Genomic DNA, 20,064 nt, shown 5'->3' with positions numbered 1-20,064 from the left:
GGTTGCAGAGAAATTTATTTTGTTAGAAATATTCGACTCCATTTTGAGACCCTACAACTCGTCAGGGATATAACTTGGTATAGAGGTGATTAAATAAATCGGAATTCAAATAAAAAAAATCTATCTATTTCAGGATTTTTATCTAAAATACATTGTTGACAAGATAATATCTAAATTACGAAATAGGTAATCGAAATCAAACATATTTATCACAGCAAATTTTCGCAATAACAATAAAGTTTCAAATGAAAATCCGTAATACAAGTACTCTGTTTCCCATACAGATTCAACCTACTGATGGTTCCAATTATTTCGAAAGTTTTAGCTTTCTCGATATACCTAACGGTCACCTCGAAGACAGCTTCGCTGGGTGAAACGTCCAAGGTTAGCATGTAATCCGATATCATGTTCGATCCGTTGATTTGAGAAGTATGAGTCATCAATCGAGCGTCAGAAATTTTGTTTAAAGCGAGCCGAGCGCATTGAGCGTACCCTTTGAGTAGACCGTTTATGTGATCCACCGCCGCTTTCGCCGCCTTCTCGACTCGACTGTTATTAGTCGGAATCTCCGCGCTTTGTTGACACGTACACCAGTGGCTTTCAATACCGGCGTCTTCGCAGGTCCGCAACGGACTGATCTCCTTGAACCAACTAATTCCTCTATTAGATCCGTGGCGGTCTTCGAGTTTCCACGAAAGTTTGAGGATATCTAGCAGAGTTTCGTGTAAATCGAATGGCGTCGTCAGTCTTTTTGAATTCAATTTCAAATTTTTATAATGTAATGAGTATTTTTTCCGGAAGTTTATCGGAAGTACTGCTAAAACGAATGGTAGTCTCTCTTCCATTCGACCTTGGAAAGTTTGTCGTATATCTCCCCATCTTATACCGTGATCACTGATGAAAAATACGAATGTATTATCTAAATAATGATTTTCGAAAAGTTCTTTAAAAAAATTTCGGTAATCCTCGTCGCCTAATTTGGGTTTATTTAAAATGTCGTGAGATAGAGCTGCTCCCCAAAAAAAACCGAAATAAGGTAACTTATTATCGACCATTGTTATGACGAAATTTTTGATATAACTCAATAAATCTCTAAAAACGAATCGACCCCCTTCGCAATCTTGAACGTTCATACTTTTGGTATTGCCTATTTTCGATTCGCTGTATCTATTGAAATAATTATAAGCGTAATCTGTGGATTGTTTTTTGAAGCCTCTACGTTGGTAATTGAACAGACCCATCCAAGACGAATCTTCTCCGTAAGCGGTAAGGTGATTTGCGTCGCGGTAAATGTCCCAAATGAAAGTACAATTATCGAAACGGTCTTCGGTTGTAGGCCAACAGTTTTCTACCAGTTCTTTTTCGGAAAATCCGGTTAGTACCGGTATCAAATTAGGAAAAGTATTATCACCCACTTTATTATAACCGAGTAGCTCAACAGCCTCTATGTCTTTTAAATAACTAACAGTCTTCGGCATCTGTCGATGTAAATTCAATCTGGAAACTGCGTCTAAGCCTATCACAAGCACATTCATACTTTTAGATTTAGCTTGAATCTTATTTTTTATAGGTACAAAAGCGAAAGTATCTTCATAAATAGTAGTATTGTCGTATTTACACGTAACTTGAATAAATTCTTCTTTAATATCGACGCTATCGTTAAAATAACGACAATCGCTTACGATTATTTTATTATCCGATTCATTTCCTTCGGGTTCCTGTCTGAAAAAAGGCGAATAACAACAATCCAGTCTCGTCGTATCGTCAAGTTGATAGTAGGACAGTGAAGAATTCAAAACGTATATTGAGGTTAGGTTCGATTCGAATAACGGTGGTTTACCTTCGTTACACTTCGGCAACTTCATTGAGGTTATGTACTCTCTTATGTTTTGGTCGAAGGGGTCCATGTATGGTATTTTACACCCTGGCGTATATATAGTGTATGATTTGTCGTCGAAAGTAACACTGTTTATTACTGGTTTTGTGAGTTGTATCGTAAGGTACTGCATTTGGAAGACATCGGCGAGAAACAGCATTACTATACATAACAAAATCAATATCCAATATATTGAAGGCACCCGCTTAAATTTCATTCCATCGGTGAAGTTTCTGAAAGAAAAACTATTTTCAGAAGTGAGATATGAAAATTTTAAAGCAGTCGTGGCAGCAAAGAAAATATGTGATATTTTCATCAGATTACCATTTATTCATTTACATGTTGAAATTTTTGTTTAAGAGAAATTTGAATGTTAACAATGCAGTGACAATATTTTGCATCTAAGCCCAAAGAATGATTTTACACGTTGGGTTAAAACCGTACAAGACGATGAGGTATTAAGCTTTTTTTATATGAATATTCTTTTGGTACGATCTCGTAAGGTTCGTTCCAACCCATCAAAAAACCGTCCTTGTTACGATGACGATTCTGCGCAATTGAGATTACGTGTTCCAACCGGGCAGTTAATGTCATTCGAACATTGTTTTGTGTTCTGATTTAAGTAAAGTTTGTGAACCGTTTTCGAGACGGTATTTTCAATCCTACATTGATAGCAGGAACTGTTACAAGAGCCGTGCATAGCCGGAGATTGCGCAGAAAATATCTTTTAAACGCTTCCAATAAATGTTTCACGAACGCTCCATAGTGGCATGTTGGAACAAACCTATTTAGTTACGTATCGATCATTTCAAGCGACGTGATATTTTACGATAAATTGTACTACAAAGAAGTATGTAAAGTTGAAATACGTCATAAAAATATAAATTGATACCAATAGGAGGCGATAACTAGAGGAATAGATTCCATCATCTGCGCATGCGAACAAATAATAAATCATAATATAACATAACCCATAACGGTTTTGTTTTGAGTTTTTGAATACTTTTCACTTTTCTCAAACTACTCTGAATCTGAATCTTTTTTGTCCTAATTTTAAGATGCCGGTATTGTGTTTTAAATGTGACAAATTTTTTTCAACCCAGTTTAACTTGAATAAACATTCATAATAGATCATCCAAATGGATTGAATATGGAAGTGAAATAAACTATATGTGTGTGGAATGCAGTCTCTGGAATGGAAACTTGAGAAGTCATCTGGAGCACAAATACAATTTTAAAAATAATATAATACATTTACAGTTTCCAAGTTGTGATGGTGAGTATAAAATAATAATTTTTATTAGATTTAGGAAGACACATGTTTCCTGAATAAATTCAGTGTAAACAGAGGGATTTACTTATTTTTTTTTAAGAATTCAACCAATGGCTTTCTGAAGAACAAAAAGTCAACAATGTCCAGTATATCCGAAATTCTGGGAAGAAAGTTCGAAGCAGTTACGAACATGTTTATTTTGAATGCAAACGCTCCTACAAGAAACAAAATTTAGTATCATTTCAAAATCGGAAACTGAACCTAAAGTTACAGGGATCTTGCAAGTTAAATAAATCATGTGTTAGCCAAATTGTCGTCAAAAGAAACTTTGAGTCAGACCATTGCGATATTACATATTATAAATCACATTATTTACATGGATCAGATGAAATACAACATTTACAGATTCCAAAAAGTGATACTTTGAAGTAGGTATAGAAACATTTTGTTTATACCTATATTTATATCGATAATTATATTAAAATTTTTCTTTCAAATAAACTGACTTTGTTTTGGAAGCGAGGGTTTTAAATTAATTTAAACCAACTACCTCTTGAAATCTCAACATATACATTTATTTGTCCTAATATACCTGTAACTGAAAGCATAATGCACAATTTAGGATCTTATAAGTAGTCCCTCGTATAAATTCATTACAAAAGTTGATGGATGTCTCCGACCGACCCTCATAGCAAGAAAATGCATGCGCAGATGATGGAATATATTCGCTGTATGTACTTTCATAAGGCTGTAACTTTTTCTATAGGTTATTTAATATATTTGAAGTAAGAAATCAACTTCTGGTAAGAGTTGGCGCGGTAGCAACAATATCCACTGTTTTTTACATATTGCATTTTTTTTATTTAACAAAATGTATCTTCACAAATTGTCAGATGATTTGCTCGGTTGCAAATATCTGTAAAATAGATTGGAAGTTGCTAAGACGGTTGGTACTATCTTCCAAATCTAATTTCTAAGGAAAATATCTTGTAAACTATTTTGTAAAGTTGGGCATTAATGATAAAAATCATTTCATATATATTTTTCTTCAATTACAAAAACTTTTTGCTTTTGTTACTTATAGAAAATTATTACGCACAACTGATAACAATAATGTAGCTGAGATATGAAAAAAAATTGACAGTTAAGTTGAAAACTGATTCTAAAACCACTCAAATATAGAAAGAAACGGATATTGAACAATCAAGTATCCAAAAATAGTATAAAAATGCAATTTTTTATGTGTTTCCTAAGTAAATAAGACGAAATTCAACTTGCTCCGAAATAGTCAACCTAACCTTAAAATATTCTACTCCTCTACCAAAGAATGTATTACCTGTATGTCAACCTTATATTAAGGTAAAAATTCTTTAGCTACTATACTACCCGTCTTAGCAACTTTCGATCCATTCTACAAATACTTGCATCCGAGAAAATCATCTGGCTATTTGTGAAGATACATGTTGTTAAATAAAAAATTTACATCATGCAAAAAACTGTTTCAACCGCGCTAACCCTACCAGAAGTTGATTTTTCTACTTTAAATATATTAAATAACATATAGAAAAAGTTTCAGCCTTGTGAAAGTACCTAGTCGAAGTGGCGACCAGCTCTCTAACTATAACCATAGAGTAAATATATACACTCCCTATCTTTCTCTAATCTATTCTGATTGGATCACCGTGACGTCGAAATTTTGAGGGATGGGAACGGCAAGGAATGAAAATAACAATAAATATATGAATTTCGTGTATTGCTAAGACATTATTGAAAACAAGAATTTGAAGCAGTCGAAAATATTGTAATATTAAAGGAAAAGACAAGGTTTATGAGCGAATTACACAGCGTGGGTTTAACCGTTTTAATAGCGGAGATTTGACGCTTGAGGGATGTCGAGGTTACAAGGGAAGCAGTAGAAATATAACCTAAATTTGACATATTCAAATCAGTGTTGCCATATCTTAAAACTTAAGTAGTAATTCTCGTAATGAAATTATTTTTTAGTTTGATTTAATTTGATGGTTAGTTTTTTACAGGAAAAAAACATTGCTTGGTCTGAAAACGTATCTGGTTGACTAACGACTTATTTAATTCCATTATATCTAATTTAACGTATACAATAACAAATATTCTATAATAAAATCTTACTTTTGGTGGTACTCGTCACATATTGTCAATTCATGTATGTATTTATGACATTTCCGTAATATATTTTTCATATTTTCCAATGTAAACTAAGGAATTGTTCATTTTCATTTATATTTTTTATGTTTTACAATACTGATAAAATTTTTAATAGCTATTGTTTCATTAAAATTATTACCCCAGCCAACAATTGAAATTAAAATAGTTTAGTGTATCTTTTGAAATAAGAGGTGGGGGAGAGTAGGGAACCTTAATATGAAAAAAGTCCTATAAGTCCGGTTCTGCTTAGCCGATTTTTGTAAACTTGATGTTGTTCGAAAGCGTTTTTATCCAGCAATACAAAATATATAAGTACAAAGCAATTTAATTAGCAACGTGAATGGCAGAGAACATGATGATTGCCTGGCACATTATTCCATATAAATCCGGCATTTTTTAGATCAAACATACCCTTATGTGTGGATAGGATGTGATAAATCTCCAGACACAACTTGTATACACTAATAGACTGATATGATTGAAAAAATACGTAAAAATCTATACGAAACTCAATTAATACGAATTTGTATCTATAATATCAAAGAACTATTCCATTCAAATTATTATATCATTTAATAAATTAACCGATCATGCTCGATATCAACCACTGTCAAATTTTGAAAGTATTTTTCAAAATAAATACATACCAGTAATTTCGTTGCTATCTAAAGATCGTACAGAAACATTTATAATAATTACTGAAATGGGAAAAAGACACTATCAACATTTCTTGGCGTGTATCAATCTTCTAATTTAGTAGATTTTATATCGGCAACAAAATTTGTGACATTCGGCTCGATATTTTCAAATAGCGCCGACGCTGAGCGTATCACGAGAGCTTTTCGGAAACTATGATCGTGATCCGAATGTTTGAACACGTTCACTGCCGTTCCTAAATTGAACAAAGCGAACGAACGTACTAATTGATAAATACAATCAGCAATTGTTTTGATTGATTTCTCTGACTCTGTGAATTCTCACATTTTGGTGACAGTGACAGGACTTGTGTGGCAAGTCGGTAAATGACAGTTCGGTGATATAGGTTATGATTCAAATACAGACCTTCACGAATGTTTGCAATGGATTCGACTTAGATCTAATTAAACGGTCCATTCGAACTTCTTGAAAAAATCTATGCTGAGCTGTGGAATCCACGCCGGATGAGTTTGTCAAAACCCTCATAGATGAAATGAAGAGCTGTTACCTAAACTCCAACTATAATGGTGATATTTTTCAATGTATTGCATTTTGGTCACAGTTTGACGAAGACAAGTTTCAACACTTGATTCGAGCGTCAGCAGTAGGATCTAGAGCAAGGCCACACCTTAAGGCTTTAGCTGTCAGACTTATCCCACGTTCGGGACCTGTTAAAGCTAGTGGTAAAGAAACAAGGAATGAAGCTGTGTGGGTTGTATGACAGAAACACAGGCTAGAGCACCGGAAACGTATCCGACCAGTCTGCAACCCTGTTGGTTCATTTTACTGAGTCTTAGAATCCAGTTGATGTCTTGAAGGTTTAGCAGCGTATAAATACAAACCGAAATGTTTCAATGAAGTCCCAAATGGGCACAATCGTGGTATTTTTGAAAATAGACATAGAGGCTAAATAATGAGTAGCGTTGGCATCAGTTGTATCTTTTTTCAGAGCAGCCATTTTGTTACTGATTGTGAAAATATTACTGCTTTGTCTTTAGAAGGAAAAAAGGCTGTTTTGAAGCAGAAGTGTGCTTGTTTTGGATTGATAATTTAAAGTGCAAGTTATTTACTAACTTATCAATTGATAGATAATAACTCAGTAATACATAATTACACAATTCAACTTATAGAATTGGGCAATTTAAGAAAACAGTCGATTTACGTCAAAATGGCGACCGTGGGGTGAACAATTGTCGTATTAGCTTTACTTGGTTTTTGTTTCCGGTAGTAATAGTTGTTTTGTATTGTTTTTATGATTCATACTGTTAAGTGGACAAAAAATATACTGTTTAGATCTGTTTCATTGAAACTGTATTTTTAGTCAGCCTGCCTACAAGGAAGCTTTCCACCATTCAAGCATTTATTTACCCCACGGCAGCCATTTTTAAATGGGCGTTGTCTAATTTGCACAATTGAGTTGTATATATTTATAATTGACAGATACATATATCGATTATTATGTATCGATTTTTTAGCTGATGGAAAATTTAAAAACCTTGCCACAAAACTAAATTAGAATGAATGGCAAGCAACTGCGCGATGCTGTACCTTTATGGAATCACTCGTGCCAATCCTGTTGATTATTGAAAGTTTTAGGAATTTTTCAGAATAAAAGTTTTTACAAAATAAACGTTGTAATTCAAATATGGACGGCGAGAGAGTCCAAATAGTAACACGATTAGTTTTCAAGCCTGCACGTGGACTCGACGTTTCGAGCTGTGAATTATTCACTGTGAATATAAAGTAATTGTGTCTAGTGAGAGAGCGTGTACTTGAATTCATCAAGTTGAACGCTTACGCAAAGGTTATCTTCTTCGTGATTTCTTCTTTTTTTTTCGAAGAAAAATTTAAATCACAGTAATAATTCCAAATCAAACTAAAAATTGACTCTCCAATTTCTAAAACCACATCACATTTTTTACTATTATAAAGCAATAATAAGTTATTACCTAGTATAAATAAAATATTTACTGGGACGTCCTGTACATCTCTTGCAAAACATGTCACAGAAAACTCCGTTCATTTTTATTTATACGTTATAAATATGTTATTATAGCACATATTATTCAATCATAATGGCACTAAGTGAATGGACACACCTGTTGCTAGATTTTTATTTATTTTCACAGGACAGGAAATTTGATAAATCTTACACCCACAAACGTTATCAATGTTTTGTAGCATGACCGTTAAATATAAATAATGCTGGTCTGCATCAATGATAGATGAATACTATAATGCAAGGCAGTCCACTACGGATTATAATACCCTAATTTGATATGATAACTATTTAATGGAGAGCTTTTTTATTGTTAATGAAATAATTTTCATTAATTTCTTATTTCTTAGACCTTTTATATAATTTTATTACATACTTACTTACATTTTTTTTAATAAAATTATGAAAATTGAATATAATTTGTCACAATTATGAATCTGATTAGAAAATAACTACTTTAGTAAAATGAACAGGTATAATATGCCTGTTCTATATTATAGTTGATGATAATAGTAGATACGACAAAACTAATGTCATCACTATTTTAATAATTTATCAATCTTTAAAAACAAGATTATTCTATCTCATATATTTGTTAAATTATAAAACTTTATTTTCGTATCATTTTCATTTGAATATTCATTATAACAAATTAAGAGTAATTTGTATATTTTGAATTTACCTTTAAACAGCAATAATAAATACGAGAGACTTAAAAAATTATACCGCTTTAATTTGTTCATTGTGTCTTAATTATAATGTATCTAATGACAAACTATTTATCATTCTTTATCTAATTGTACTCGTCAATATGTATAAATTGTTTTTTTTATGTTGTACAGTATAAATCGAAGACAACAAAAACGCATAAACAAAAATTGCATTATTCTTAATTTGAAATTTGACATATGTTATTATCATTACCACAGACTTATATAAAGGCCATGTTTACATTGGTCTACTGGCGGAAAGTACTAGTGGCCACTAAACTTCTTACGTGTAATCCACAGACAGGTATGTTTAATAAATTTGCCAAATTGTCAATAGCTTTAGAAAAACTATCCGTAAAATGAAAGTTACATATTATCGGATATTTGGTTCTGTGTCAAAATTAATTTTTATTGTTCTGTGTTGACAAGGTACAATAATATTTGCTTTCAACCAATCGCAGTTCTCCACATGTTGTAGAGACTTTTGATTGGTTAATAAATCGATTTGTTCTTCTCGAGCTGACAAGTCGTATTCGTATTGGAAAATGTGAATAGTATTTAGGGTTGTTTAGCAAGTGAACCTGTGATAATAATATGTACTGGAATTAAAAATTTCTAATAAAATAATATAGTGCTAATATTAGTCAAAATGTACATTAAACTTATTCAGTTATTCTTATTAATAAGTGTCATTTGTACTGCTGCAGTGTCAGCAGGTAGAGATTTTTATAAAATATTAGGTATATCAAAATCTGCTAGTTTACATGATATTAAAAAAGCATATAGGAAATTAGCCAAAGAGCTTCATCCGGATAAAAATAAGGATGACCCGAATGCTTCACAGAAATTCCATGACATAGGTGCAGCTTATGAGGTTCTCTCAGACGAAGAAAAAAGAAAGAAGTATGATAGATGTGGAGAAGACTGTTTACAGAAGGATGGAATGATGGATGGAGGTAAGTTTTCAACTAATATTAATAATAATAGTATATAAATTTAATATATTTCATAGGTATGGATCCATTCGCGAGTTTCTTTGGAGACTTTGGCTTCCACTTTGGAGGCAATTCTCAAAAACATGAAACTCCGAGAGGAGCAGATTTAGTTATGGATGTGTTTGTTACATTAGAAGATCTTTATACTGGCACCTTTATTGAAATTACAAGAAACAAACCAGTATTAAAACCAACAAAAGGCACCCGTAAATGTAATTGCAGACAAGAAATGATTACTAAAAGTTTGGGACCGGGTAGATTTCAGATGATACAACAAAATGTGTGTGACGAATGCCCAAACGTAAAATTAGTTAATGAGGAAAAGTTGTTGGAAATGGAAGTTGAACCTGGTATGGTCGACGGACAAGAAACCAAATTTGTAGCTGAAGGAGAACCACATTTGGATGGAGAACCAGGAGATCTTATTTTGAAAATCAAAACACAGCCACACCAAATGTTCGAAAGGAGGGAAGACGATTTATACACAAATGTTACAATAAGTTTACAGGTTTGTAATTTTTTTTATTTTGTTTTTGAATTGTGCATTAATTAAAATTTTAGGATGCTTTAACTGGTTTTACAATGGAAATAACGCATTTGGATGGTCATAAAGTTAGTGTAGTTAGAGATAAAATAACTTGGCCAGGTGCACGTATTCGTAAGAAGGGTGAAGGTATGCCAAACTATGAGAACAACAATTTACATGGTACCCTTTACATAACATTCGACGTAGAATTTCCTAAACAAGAATTAACTGCGGAGGACAAAGAAGGTAAAGCAATATTTAATTATATATATTTGTTTATAATTATTTATATAAACTGTTTAAAATTTTATAAACATATTTATACTTTTGAATTGGTAAATGTATGAAAAAAATTCTATAGAAGGTAAACACAAATGAAATAGCAGCCAACACAATAGGTTTCTTGGGGTGAATCTAACCAAAGAAGTTCAAGGTGGGGCTGTCAGAATAAATATACTGTGAACATTTTTTGACATATATACGATATAATCCACATTAATTACCTTCTGAAAGGGTAAAACAATAAAAAGAATATTCTACCAATCTACTGGGCAGATTTAATGAACATTTCAAATAAAATCAACGGCAAGCTGTAAATTTAAGGATTTAGTTGTCTAGGGCCCATATTGGTGAGTCCAATTTCGACTTACCGAGAGTTTAATTTCAATTTAAATTTACTGTTAATTTTCTGCATGAACTACAAGTTTCATTTCAGTGTGTTTCAACTAGTAATTTAATTTGTTAGTTTAATTTTCAATTTTGGCTGTCTAAACTAAGCTTCGCCACAAATATAACCTAGAAATGCAAAAAACTTTTTATTAACATTTTGTAATTAAGGCTATTTATTTGGTATTAATGATTTATTTTTCTTTCAGCTCTTAGAAAAATCTTGAACCAAAGCTCAAACAACAAAGTGTATAATGGACTTAGAGGTTATTAAATGTACATCCCATTTTTTCGGGACTTTTCCTTTTTTAAGTGTAGTCCGTTTTTATGACTTAATTTATTCTGTTCCTATTTATTTGGATAAAGTGTAACTTTTGTATGTAACACAAATATTTCCAAACAAAAATTTTGTAAATTTGTGGACAATGTTATTGCAATGGCGTTCTTCTAAAATTGAGTATCTGCTATGTTTATTAGTATAGCATTATTATACTTACATTTTTAGATAAACACTATTCGATTGGTCGGTGAATCCCAAACATATTTGTAAATATTTCGATTATCATTTGTACATTGATGAAAGTGTATATGGAAATACATTTTGTAATATATATTAGTTCAAATTTGTAATTAATTGCCTATTCCAGAAATCAACATTCCAGAAGTATCATCTACTGTATACTCCATACCATCACGTCGTACTCTACTTTTTTAGTTATACAGAGATGTTACGGATAAATTTAGTTTAATGGTTGAGCCCAGATTTACCGGTATAAACTGCAGAACACCTGTTGTTCAAAAGGAGATAAAAAACTTAAGAATAGGCTCTAAAGACAAGGTTGTACAATGAAAAGACCGTCTCCTAAGCCAAAAGAGACTGAAATGACGGTGTGATTACAGCACAGGGGATCACTTATGCTCAATTTTGGAACAAATCAAAATACAGAGTAGTTTGTAAACCAAGTACAAGTACAGAGTAAACATGTTCAACAAAAGTCTACCAAAGAAAAATAGACTACAAACCAAGAAAGGTACCAAAAACACCATGTATAATTACTTTAAATAACAAATCTCACCCTCATTTGTTGGATGGATGGATGAGAAGGGTATGGGTGGAACTCAAAGTGCAGCCACCTCCACGTGGTAAGCTCTGGGCTGCACAATTGGCACAAAACTTCGAAATCAACCAACTTTATGCCCCATATGATTTTTCGTTTTGTTTTACCGTTTTTGAAAGACTAAAATAAACAAAATTGCTATAGGAACTATTTTTTATTTTTGATATTTTATTTCATTTTAATAATCAGGTAAATAATGATTTCAAACTTGCATGATCCATCCTGAATAGTTTCCATTCTTCAGTTTCAGATAAATCTACAGCTCCCATACTTTTATAGAAACATATAGCAGGATTCCAACCCAATACATGAAAATCTACACGTTTCATTCCTGTTTTGTACGCTAGTTTCATAACTTCCAAAAACATCTTCTTACCTACCCCCCGTTTTCTAAAACGATTAAAATTTATTTTTTTCTCACTATAACTTATAGGATAGTTCGTGGGAGTTTACCTATATTCTGGTTGAATATACAGATCCTCAAGAACCATTGCTTTTCCATTCCATGTGGAATAACTATGGAAAAATAAAGCATAACCTATGATTTTGGAAACGTTTGGTAATTGTGCAACTAAACATCCAAAATATGGTCTCCCTTCACTATCAAAACCATCCGCTTCTAGTATGGTGTGGTTAATTTTGACTTGATCTTCCAATTTTTCAAATGCGGCTAGTTCCTAAAATTACATTTCAACTTTTTAATGTGAGTTTTAGGCAAAAGGCAACAATAACTTTAGTATTGGAAAATATTGAGCTGAAAATAAGAATTTCAGTGTAAAATATTGGGATAAATAATGATATTCTACTCTCTTCGAGTACTCTACTTTTATATATTTTTGATAACGTAGTTTCTACAAGAATGAGATTTTTTTAACGATAATTATTTGATTGAAAAGTCGGTTGGAAAACAAAATAGAATTATGACGGTTATTGCCCTGTTGGAACGCGTAATCTCTATTTTCAAGGACGGTTTGCAAGGACCTCATGTATTCAATTTATATAAAAAGTATCGAAGTATTATTTTAAACCTAACAAAATATTCAAATAAAATATAGGAAATTGTATATTTACCTTAATCAAACTCATAACGTCTTTCATGTCGGTTTTTTCTGCTTTTCTGATAATAACATCTAATTCAGATTCTTTAGTAGACATATTTATTGTGAAATTAAAAACTCTACAGTTTTTCTATAGAAAAAGTGTTAGTACACTAAATCAAGACCTTTTCTTAGATAAGAACTCTATGTCTTCCCAATGTAAACACATATATTTATAAATGTGTGACAGTGACTATTTTTCGACCGTCCGTTAAAATATAATTTTTGAAACTACATAAATTAAATCAGATTTTGTTGTCGGAAACAACCGATTTTTATGTAAAAGAAAACACTTTAAAACATTGTTTTGAAAAAAAATTCGGAATGTATCAAATTATTCTATTTCTAAATTTTAATCCACATTGCAAAAAAGTTTTGATTCTTGCATTATTTTTTATCTTTTTGTCAGTAAAACGATTTTTTTTACTTTCAAATGTTATTGATTATATTGAATTGAAAAAACTATAGCATTACAATGCTATTAGGGGTTAATATTGCTAGGAAAATAATGAAGCCACAATTCGTAATAAATCTATATTTTAAATTAACAAACATAATTATTTATTTTCATTAAAAACTATGGTTGGTTCAGTAAATGGATGTATACTTTCATGATATATATCTTCAGGTTCATTTTCATCCACACCTCCTAAATATGTAGGAAAAGGCAATGGATTTTTAGGCTTCCTCAATGGCAATTTAGAATCATAAACATAACAAACACAATTCGTTTCTCCAGGTATTGCTTGACCTTTCACCCATATAACATTGTATTTAGTATTTATCCTTAAAATTTCAACTCCTTTTGTTACCCTCCATCTATTTCCCATATGTCCGGGCATCTTAGTACCAGGCCAAACTCGACCTTTTTCACCACCACCTCCAATGTTTCCTCCTCTTCTATGAGTTTTTGTTACACCATGAGATGCTGGCATACCTTTGAAACCATGACGTTTCATTACACCTTGAAAACCACGATCCATTCTAAAAAAAAAGTATATTTAGAAATCAAGTATTGAAATTGAGAAAATAACTCACGTTTTTGCCCTTACATCTAGTGCATTTCCTACTTGGAAATGTTTAGCAGAAATTAATGTACCTAAAGGTAAAACAGCATCTGGGCTTACAAAAAACCTAGCTAATATCTGTTTGGGTATAACCCCTGAATCTTTGAATAAACCACAATATTCTTTAGTTAAATTTGAAGGATCTGCACCCTCGGCGCCAAGTAGTAAACAAGCTTTTTTATTACGAATTCCTACAATAGATTTCCTAGGTGGATCATATTCATCTGGGGAATATTGTTTTATGACATGGTTGTCTAATATCTATAAATGAGAATAATTACTCATATTTCATATATACTAACACTAACTTACTTGCAATAACGTTGTTAGGACTTGTTTTCCATTTTTCATCCACAAAGGATACACTCCTATTTTTCTAGCTATTACACCAGTTCTCTGCAGGTCTGGTGTCCATTCAACATCTGTTGAAATTTCTCCTTTTGCGGGTACATCAGTATATCTTTCTTTTATTACTTCTTGTACAAATTGTTCGTTATCTTGAGTAACCTCCTCATCTCTTTTCTGTAATGTTTATAATATTCAAACTTTACATTAACGTTTATAAGAGCTGCATAAAATAAACTCACATTTATTGATTTTTGTGTAAACCATGTAGGATTTCTGAGTCTAGGTTTGGGATTTAATTTAGCCATTGACCTTTTTTGAGATGTAGAGCAGGTTATGCTATAAAAAGAATATCGTGGAATAAATAAGTTGAAAGTTTTGTTTCTTTTACCTTAATGTGAATAGTCGTTCTTCTATTATCCTGATGTTACATTTTTGTAACACGGTGGATAATGCGAATGCCATTTTTATTAAAAATTCGTTATAACTTAAATCATAACCTAATTACCACACAATTACTTCTTCTCTTTTACCAGATGTATATTAAAACGAAAAATTAAAAAGTTTGTCCCGCCTAGTTGTATGTCGTTACACAAAAGGCCAATAAAGGAGAAGAAAAATAGTAGTGGCTACTCTTCAATTATAAGGTATTGTTTATCAACACATTATCGTAATATGTTTTTAGTTTAAAAAAATGAAATGCGTAATTGTCTTTATTGATGGATATCTATAGTAGCTCTTTGCTTCATACCAACACAATATAGTCCCAACAGATATATTTATGAGTTAATAAGTATTTTTTATGGTATTTGCTGAATATAACGGGACGAAAAACGAAATGACTGACCAGTGTTATTATTAAATCAAATGTAAGGAATAGAAATAAAAAATGTTTTATCAAACTTTTTATTAAGCAACATTATTATATGTACCAAAACTATAATAATCCTAAAACTAACAGAATAATTGTGTTTAAAATGTACCTATATTGACCTCTTCATAAAAACATAATGACTGTATAAAATTATGTTATTAGCCATATAAAACACAGTAGAAAAAATTTGGTAATGTAAAACAAAGGTTAGCACATCTTTTATGAAAAAATGAAAATATCTTTTTTACTTAATAAATACTTTCCCTGATTAAATAATTTTCTTACGATCCAATTCTTATACACCAGTAACCTTGTCAATGATGTGACGAGACCATAGATAAATTTATTATACGGAGTGGCCGTTTTGTTGAGTTGCAAGTATGACTTTTTAAAATTTTATGTCTATCAAAGTCACAATAAACGCTAGATGAATTGAATTGTTTGAATAATGACTGCAGTTCACATTTTGTTATTAAATTTATAACCGTGCCAATGAACTATATATGTTTCCAAACATAAACAATTAAGACTACCATTTTAAATATGTCGCCAATATATGACGGCATCGCGCTGGTCAATAAATTTCGGAATGAATCATCATTATGGCACCAATTCATTACATCATTAGGTTTGTTCAAGTAGACTGTCTGTAACTATTTGATCATGCGCGATATGAAAATTGCGTTCCAACAATGAACAGAAAGTTTTACGTTCCAATAACAGTTCAGTACTTGTTCGGAACATATGGATCTGCGCATGACAACACATTCTAGATCGTGTATTATGTTTTATCAGGTTGTAAAATGGAGATAGAGTATTTTTTTGCTACATGTTTTAAAGGTAGCGTTCCAACAGTAATATTGGGTACGTCATGCGTAGTTCGGAATGTGATCAGAGCATGTTACTGGAACAAACCTATTACCACTGATACTGGTGTAAGTTTCGGAATAAAAATTATATTACGAGGGTGTATTCGAGTATATGTGTTAAACAAAATTATTGAAAACATTGTTTTAGGCAACCATCAAGCTTAAAAAAACAGTAAAATATTGATTGCTACAACACTAAATTTTTACATGTTACTAGCACTAAGCACTACATATATTACCTAAATCTTTTCACTAACTATAAATTTATCTTTTAAAGGAAATACTCATCACAGAAGCTAGTAGATTGAACATTTTGGAACAATTTTGTTCATTTTTTTACATTTTCATATACAAAGTAGTTCTGAACTTTTTGATCACAATTACAAAAGTAGTAATTTTCATGACGTAATTAGAACTGGATCTTGTATGACTGTTTTTGAGGTTATAGTGATGTTGTCTATTTATACAGTTGAAAATTGTTTCACTCGAAATTTTGAACAAAAAATCCCAGAACTATTTGTAAACTTTTAATACTTAGTAGTAAAACTTACATAGTTTGCAACGAATTTGTGATATATGCGAAAATTTCAACAGGGTGTAATCGAAAATTATTAATAAAAATAAAAAATTTATAATGAAGCACACCCTGCTTGTAATCAAGTTTCGAATTGTGTGCGTATTTTGATTTTTCTTATTCTAATTTTTTTTTTTTAGATAGAAACCTACATTTTAAATACTGGAATGAAAGTTTTTTGGATTAAATAGTAAATCTTACCGGGTATTTTCCAAGCACAAGAAATATACACATTTCTTAAATTGTTTGTTAATTTTTGAATTGAATTTTGAGCAGTCTAGACTTAAATTTGAAAATATAAAGGGCTATAAAAAGCTTATTAAAAATTCAATTTCGACTAATTGCATTACTTTTATAGGGTATATTCTAAATGATACTAGGTGATGAAAATATTAATTTCAATCGAGAAATTAAATACATAAAGTACCTGGCGACTTTGATCTTATCGTTGACATTAACACACTCTTCTTATATGTAATGTATTCACCTCTTACCTTAACCTTGAATTATTCTTCTTTTATAAACACAAGTAATAGTCCTCTTTACGAGTTTTCTCTGTCAAAAAACACCTTTTGAGGATACTTATTATGTGATTTACGTATCCCATGAGGGTTTTCCATAGACCAATATCTGGTTTGGTAGGTTTATCTTCCTGGTAAATATTGATTTATCAGAAAAAAAGTTGTACCCTCAGCTATTTCAATTAGCTTAAAATAATGGATTGCATTCTTCTTCTTTTAAAAACACAGGTAATGGTCTTCATGATTATTGAATCGATTCAGAAAGCAAATCGTGAAAAAGAAAATCTCTTCCGCCAAGATAATGTTACAGTGTTAAATGTTGATTAAAACTCAATGAATTGAACTTTAAATCACTCCCATATTTTCCGGATTTATCCCCTAGTGACTAAACGCTGTTTTTGGACCTAAAAAAATGTTTAAACGAAAGAAATTTCGATTAAATGAAGAAATCATCGCTAAAACAGGGAGAAAGAAAAATTTTTCAATAAAAATGGTAAAAAAAGGTTGGAAAACGCTTGGATTAATTGTATTACTCAGAAAGGAAACTGTTTTGATGTATAAAATAAAAACTGGGTAAGAACTTGTTTATTGTTAACAACAGCGATGATATAGTGAACGATGGTCTGGAATATTGATTGAAATGTTAATGAACTAACTACATATTCTTTCATTCCGCAATTTTTTATTCGCTTGCCTATATACTTATCTAATTTTTTTCTTCAAAATTTAATAAACGCTCATTATTGTACAGTTTTTTCTAATTCTTATATTACTAACCCAACCAATGAAATCGATTCCGATTCTACTAACTCTTCTACGGATGAACTACCTTCATATCAAAATATTTCCTTTTTCTTGTTCTACACTTTAAAAAAATAACTATTAAGCCACCTTGTTGTTAGAATTATTCTTAAGAAGGATACATCTGTAACATTAGGGGAATATGGACCGAACTTTTTGCATGAACTTTCCTTTTGTGGTTCTAAACAACCTTCAGTACAAATGTTGCTAAAAATGTAACGGTTAATCGGTCTGATCTGCTTGGGTATCACAGAGGCAATGACAACCTGCCCCACCACAGCCTTTGAGGCGCTGCACCCCCAGCTAATCCAGACAGAAAAATTATAGCATGGAAATCTGACAGATCATCTATGAATTCTCGAATTCATAAAGCAAGAAAATAGTGACAAATCAATGGACCAAATGCACAGTATGATGGTCGTAGACATCCCATTCGAAGTGGTAATTTATGGGTTAATAAAGATTTGCTGCAAATGTATCTCTCTGGTATACAGATTGGTTGGAAGCTCCAATGTCTCACTCATCATTTTTCAAGTACAATTACTAGCACTAAATGAATGTGCTCTGGATTGATTGGATAGAAATCTCCCTAGAAAGCACATTCAAATTCTCTCAGATAATCGAGCGAACTTGAAAGTCCTGAGGCTAGCGTAGGGGTGGAAAAAAGCTCTAAAGGCACTAGCTAACAGAGACTTGTAACTCTAATGTAGCTACTAAGCAATGAGGAAGGATACAGCCTCCAAAAAATGGAGCAACGACTCCATACTGAGCACCAGAGCTTTACTTTGGCCTCATGAGATGACACTTCACTAACGAATCCAAAAGATTCATAACGATATCAACTGAGAAATCTGACGAACTTCTTGTTATGACCAGAAACGACTTCAAAGTAGTAATTGGTCTTCTGATGGTCACTGTCGATAGACATGGAGGTGGGGCGGAAAAATGGCCTCCTTTGGGAGAAGTCAATGTATTTTGGAAGCAGGGTGCACGTTTTTTTTACAAATATTTCATTTACTATAATTGGAAAAATGTAAATCGTCCATTTTTATGGCTTCTCCAACAATTACCCATGATCAAATCAATTTGAAACCATAGAGAGTTGGAAGTAAAATATGTTTATTGTTTAGAACCAGAAGTCAGAACTTTTTTGAGCCAAGAATCACAATTACATTCATTTTTCTTCCATTTACGATTGATATCATCCGATATTTCATCCCCTTAAATATTTATGTCACAAATGGATAAAAGTTAACTGTCGTTTTCTAACGTAGGTACTCAACATGTCTTCGAACAAAATTTTCCAAAAACAAAACATCTACAGCATAAGCACAATTTCACTTATCACTCATTCCCGAAGTTTATACAAAAAGGCAGCACTAGGCGGTTGTTTTTCTTTAAATAAAATGTCTTTGTGACACCTGAAAATTTTACAAAGCTCGATATACCGTATCAAAACTTTTAGTAACCAACACATGTAGACACAACATAATCTATGTTTTAAAATAATACAACTAGAGCACGAAAAATGATATAACCAACAACCAAACATGAACATCATAAATAAAAAATCAAGTTGGGTAATTCTAATAACTCACTATTATAAATCGAGATATTTACAATAAACTGATAGTAAATAAGTTTTTTCGAAATTTATTCAGATAAGGATTAACTGGTATTGAAATTGAACAATAACTTTATCTGGTTCTTCGAGCCTTCCAAACGTCGGTGATTGATAACCGGCTCGAAAGACCAGACGGTGTAACTGTGAGAGTTGGTATAGTGTGTTTAGTATGCATATTATAATCGGTTCTAGAAATTAAAGAGCCTACGAGATTATTCGATATAGAATCTAATTGGATATAAAAACAAC

General features: G+C 31.7%; 4 protein-coding genes across 4 annotated transcripts; 1 reads left to right on the top strand and 3 right to left on the bottom strand.

Moving 5' to 3' along the window:
• Positions 1 to 104: 104 nt before the first annotated feature.
• LOC130442051 (uncharacterized) lies at positions 105 to 8,263 on the bottom strand. Its single transcript, XM_056776027.1, has 2 exons — positions 7,979 to 8,263; positions 105 to 2,109 (listed from the first exon to the last, which is right to left on the bottom strand). The coding sequence occupies exons 1-2, from the start codon at positions 8,050 to 8,052 to the stop codon at positions 210 to 212; spliced, it is 1,974 nt and encodes a 657-aa protein (XP_056632005.1). The 5' UTR covers positions 8,053 to 8,263; the 3' UTR covers positions 105 to 209.
• Positions 8,264 to 9,228: 965 nt separating this feature from the next.
• LOC130442052 (dnaJ homolog shv) lies at positions 9,229 to 12,185 on the top strand. The gene is made up of 4 exons (XM_056776028.1): positions 9,229 to 9,694; positions 9,751 to 10,241; positions 10,295 to 10,505; positions 11,135 to 12,185. The coding sequence occupies exons 1-4, from the start codon at positions 9,388 to 9,390 to the stop codon at positions 11,197 to 11,199; spliced, it is 1,074 nt and encodes a 357-aa protein (XP_056632006.1). The 5' UTR covers positions 9,229 to 9,387; the 3' UTR covers positions 11,200 to 12,185.
• Positions 12,179 to 13,318, bottom strand: LOC130442054 (thialysine N-epsilon-acetyltransferase-like). Its single transcript, XM_056776029.1, has 3 exons — positions 13,115 to 13,318; positions 12,497 to 12,720; positions 12,179 to 12,433 (listed from the first exon to the last, which is right to left on the bottom strand). Exons 1-3 carry the CDS (start codon positions 13,196 to 13,198, stop codon positions 12,229 to 12,231), a joined length of 513 nt encoding a protein of 170 aa, XP_056632007.1. The 5' UTR covers positions 13,199 to 13,318; the 3' UTR covers positions 12,179 to 12,228.
• A 342-nt stretch (positions 13,319 to 13,660) lies between these two features.
• On the bottom strand, positions 13,661 to 15,086 carry LOC130441194 (39S ribosomal protein L3, mitochondrial). Its single transcript, XM_056774760.1, has 5 exons — positions 14,944 to 15,086; positions 14,795 to 14,891; positions 14,520 to 14,729; positions 14,179 to 14,468; positions 13,661 to 14,124 (listed from the first exon to the last, which is right to left on the bottom strand). Exons 1-5 carry the CDS (start codon positions 15,015 to 15,017, stop codon positions 13,698 to 13,700), a joined length of 1,098 nt encoding a protein of 365 aa, XP_056630738.1. The 5' UTR covers positions 15,018 to 15,086; the 3' UTR covers positions 13,661 to 13,697.
• Between the last annotated feature and the right edge of the window lie 4,978 nt (positions 15,087 to 20,064).

This window comes from Diorhabda sublineata, chromosome 3 (assembly GCF_026230105.1).
Source record: "Diorhabda sublineata isolate icDioSubl1.1 chromosome 3, icDioSubl1.1, whole genome shotgun sequence".
NCBI lineage: Eukaryota > Metazoa > Arthropoda > Insecta > Coleoptera > Chrysomelidae > Diorhabda > Diorhabda sublineata.
The sequence above is the reverse complement of the archived record's forward strand: the minus strand, read 5'-3'. Positions and strand labels throughout refer to the sequence as shown.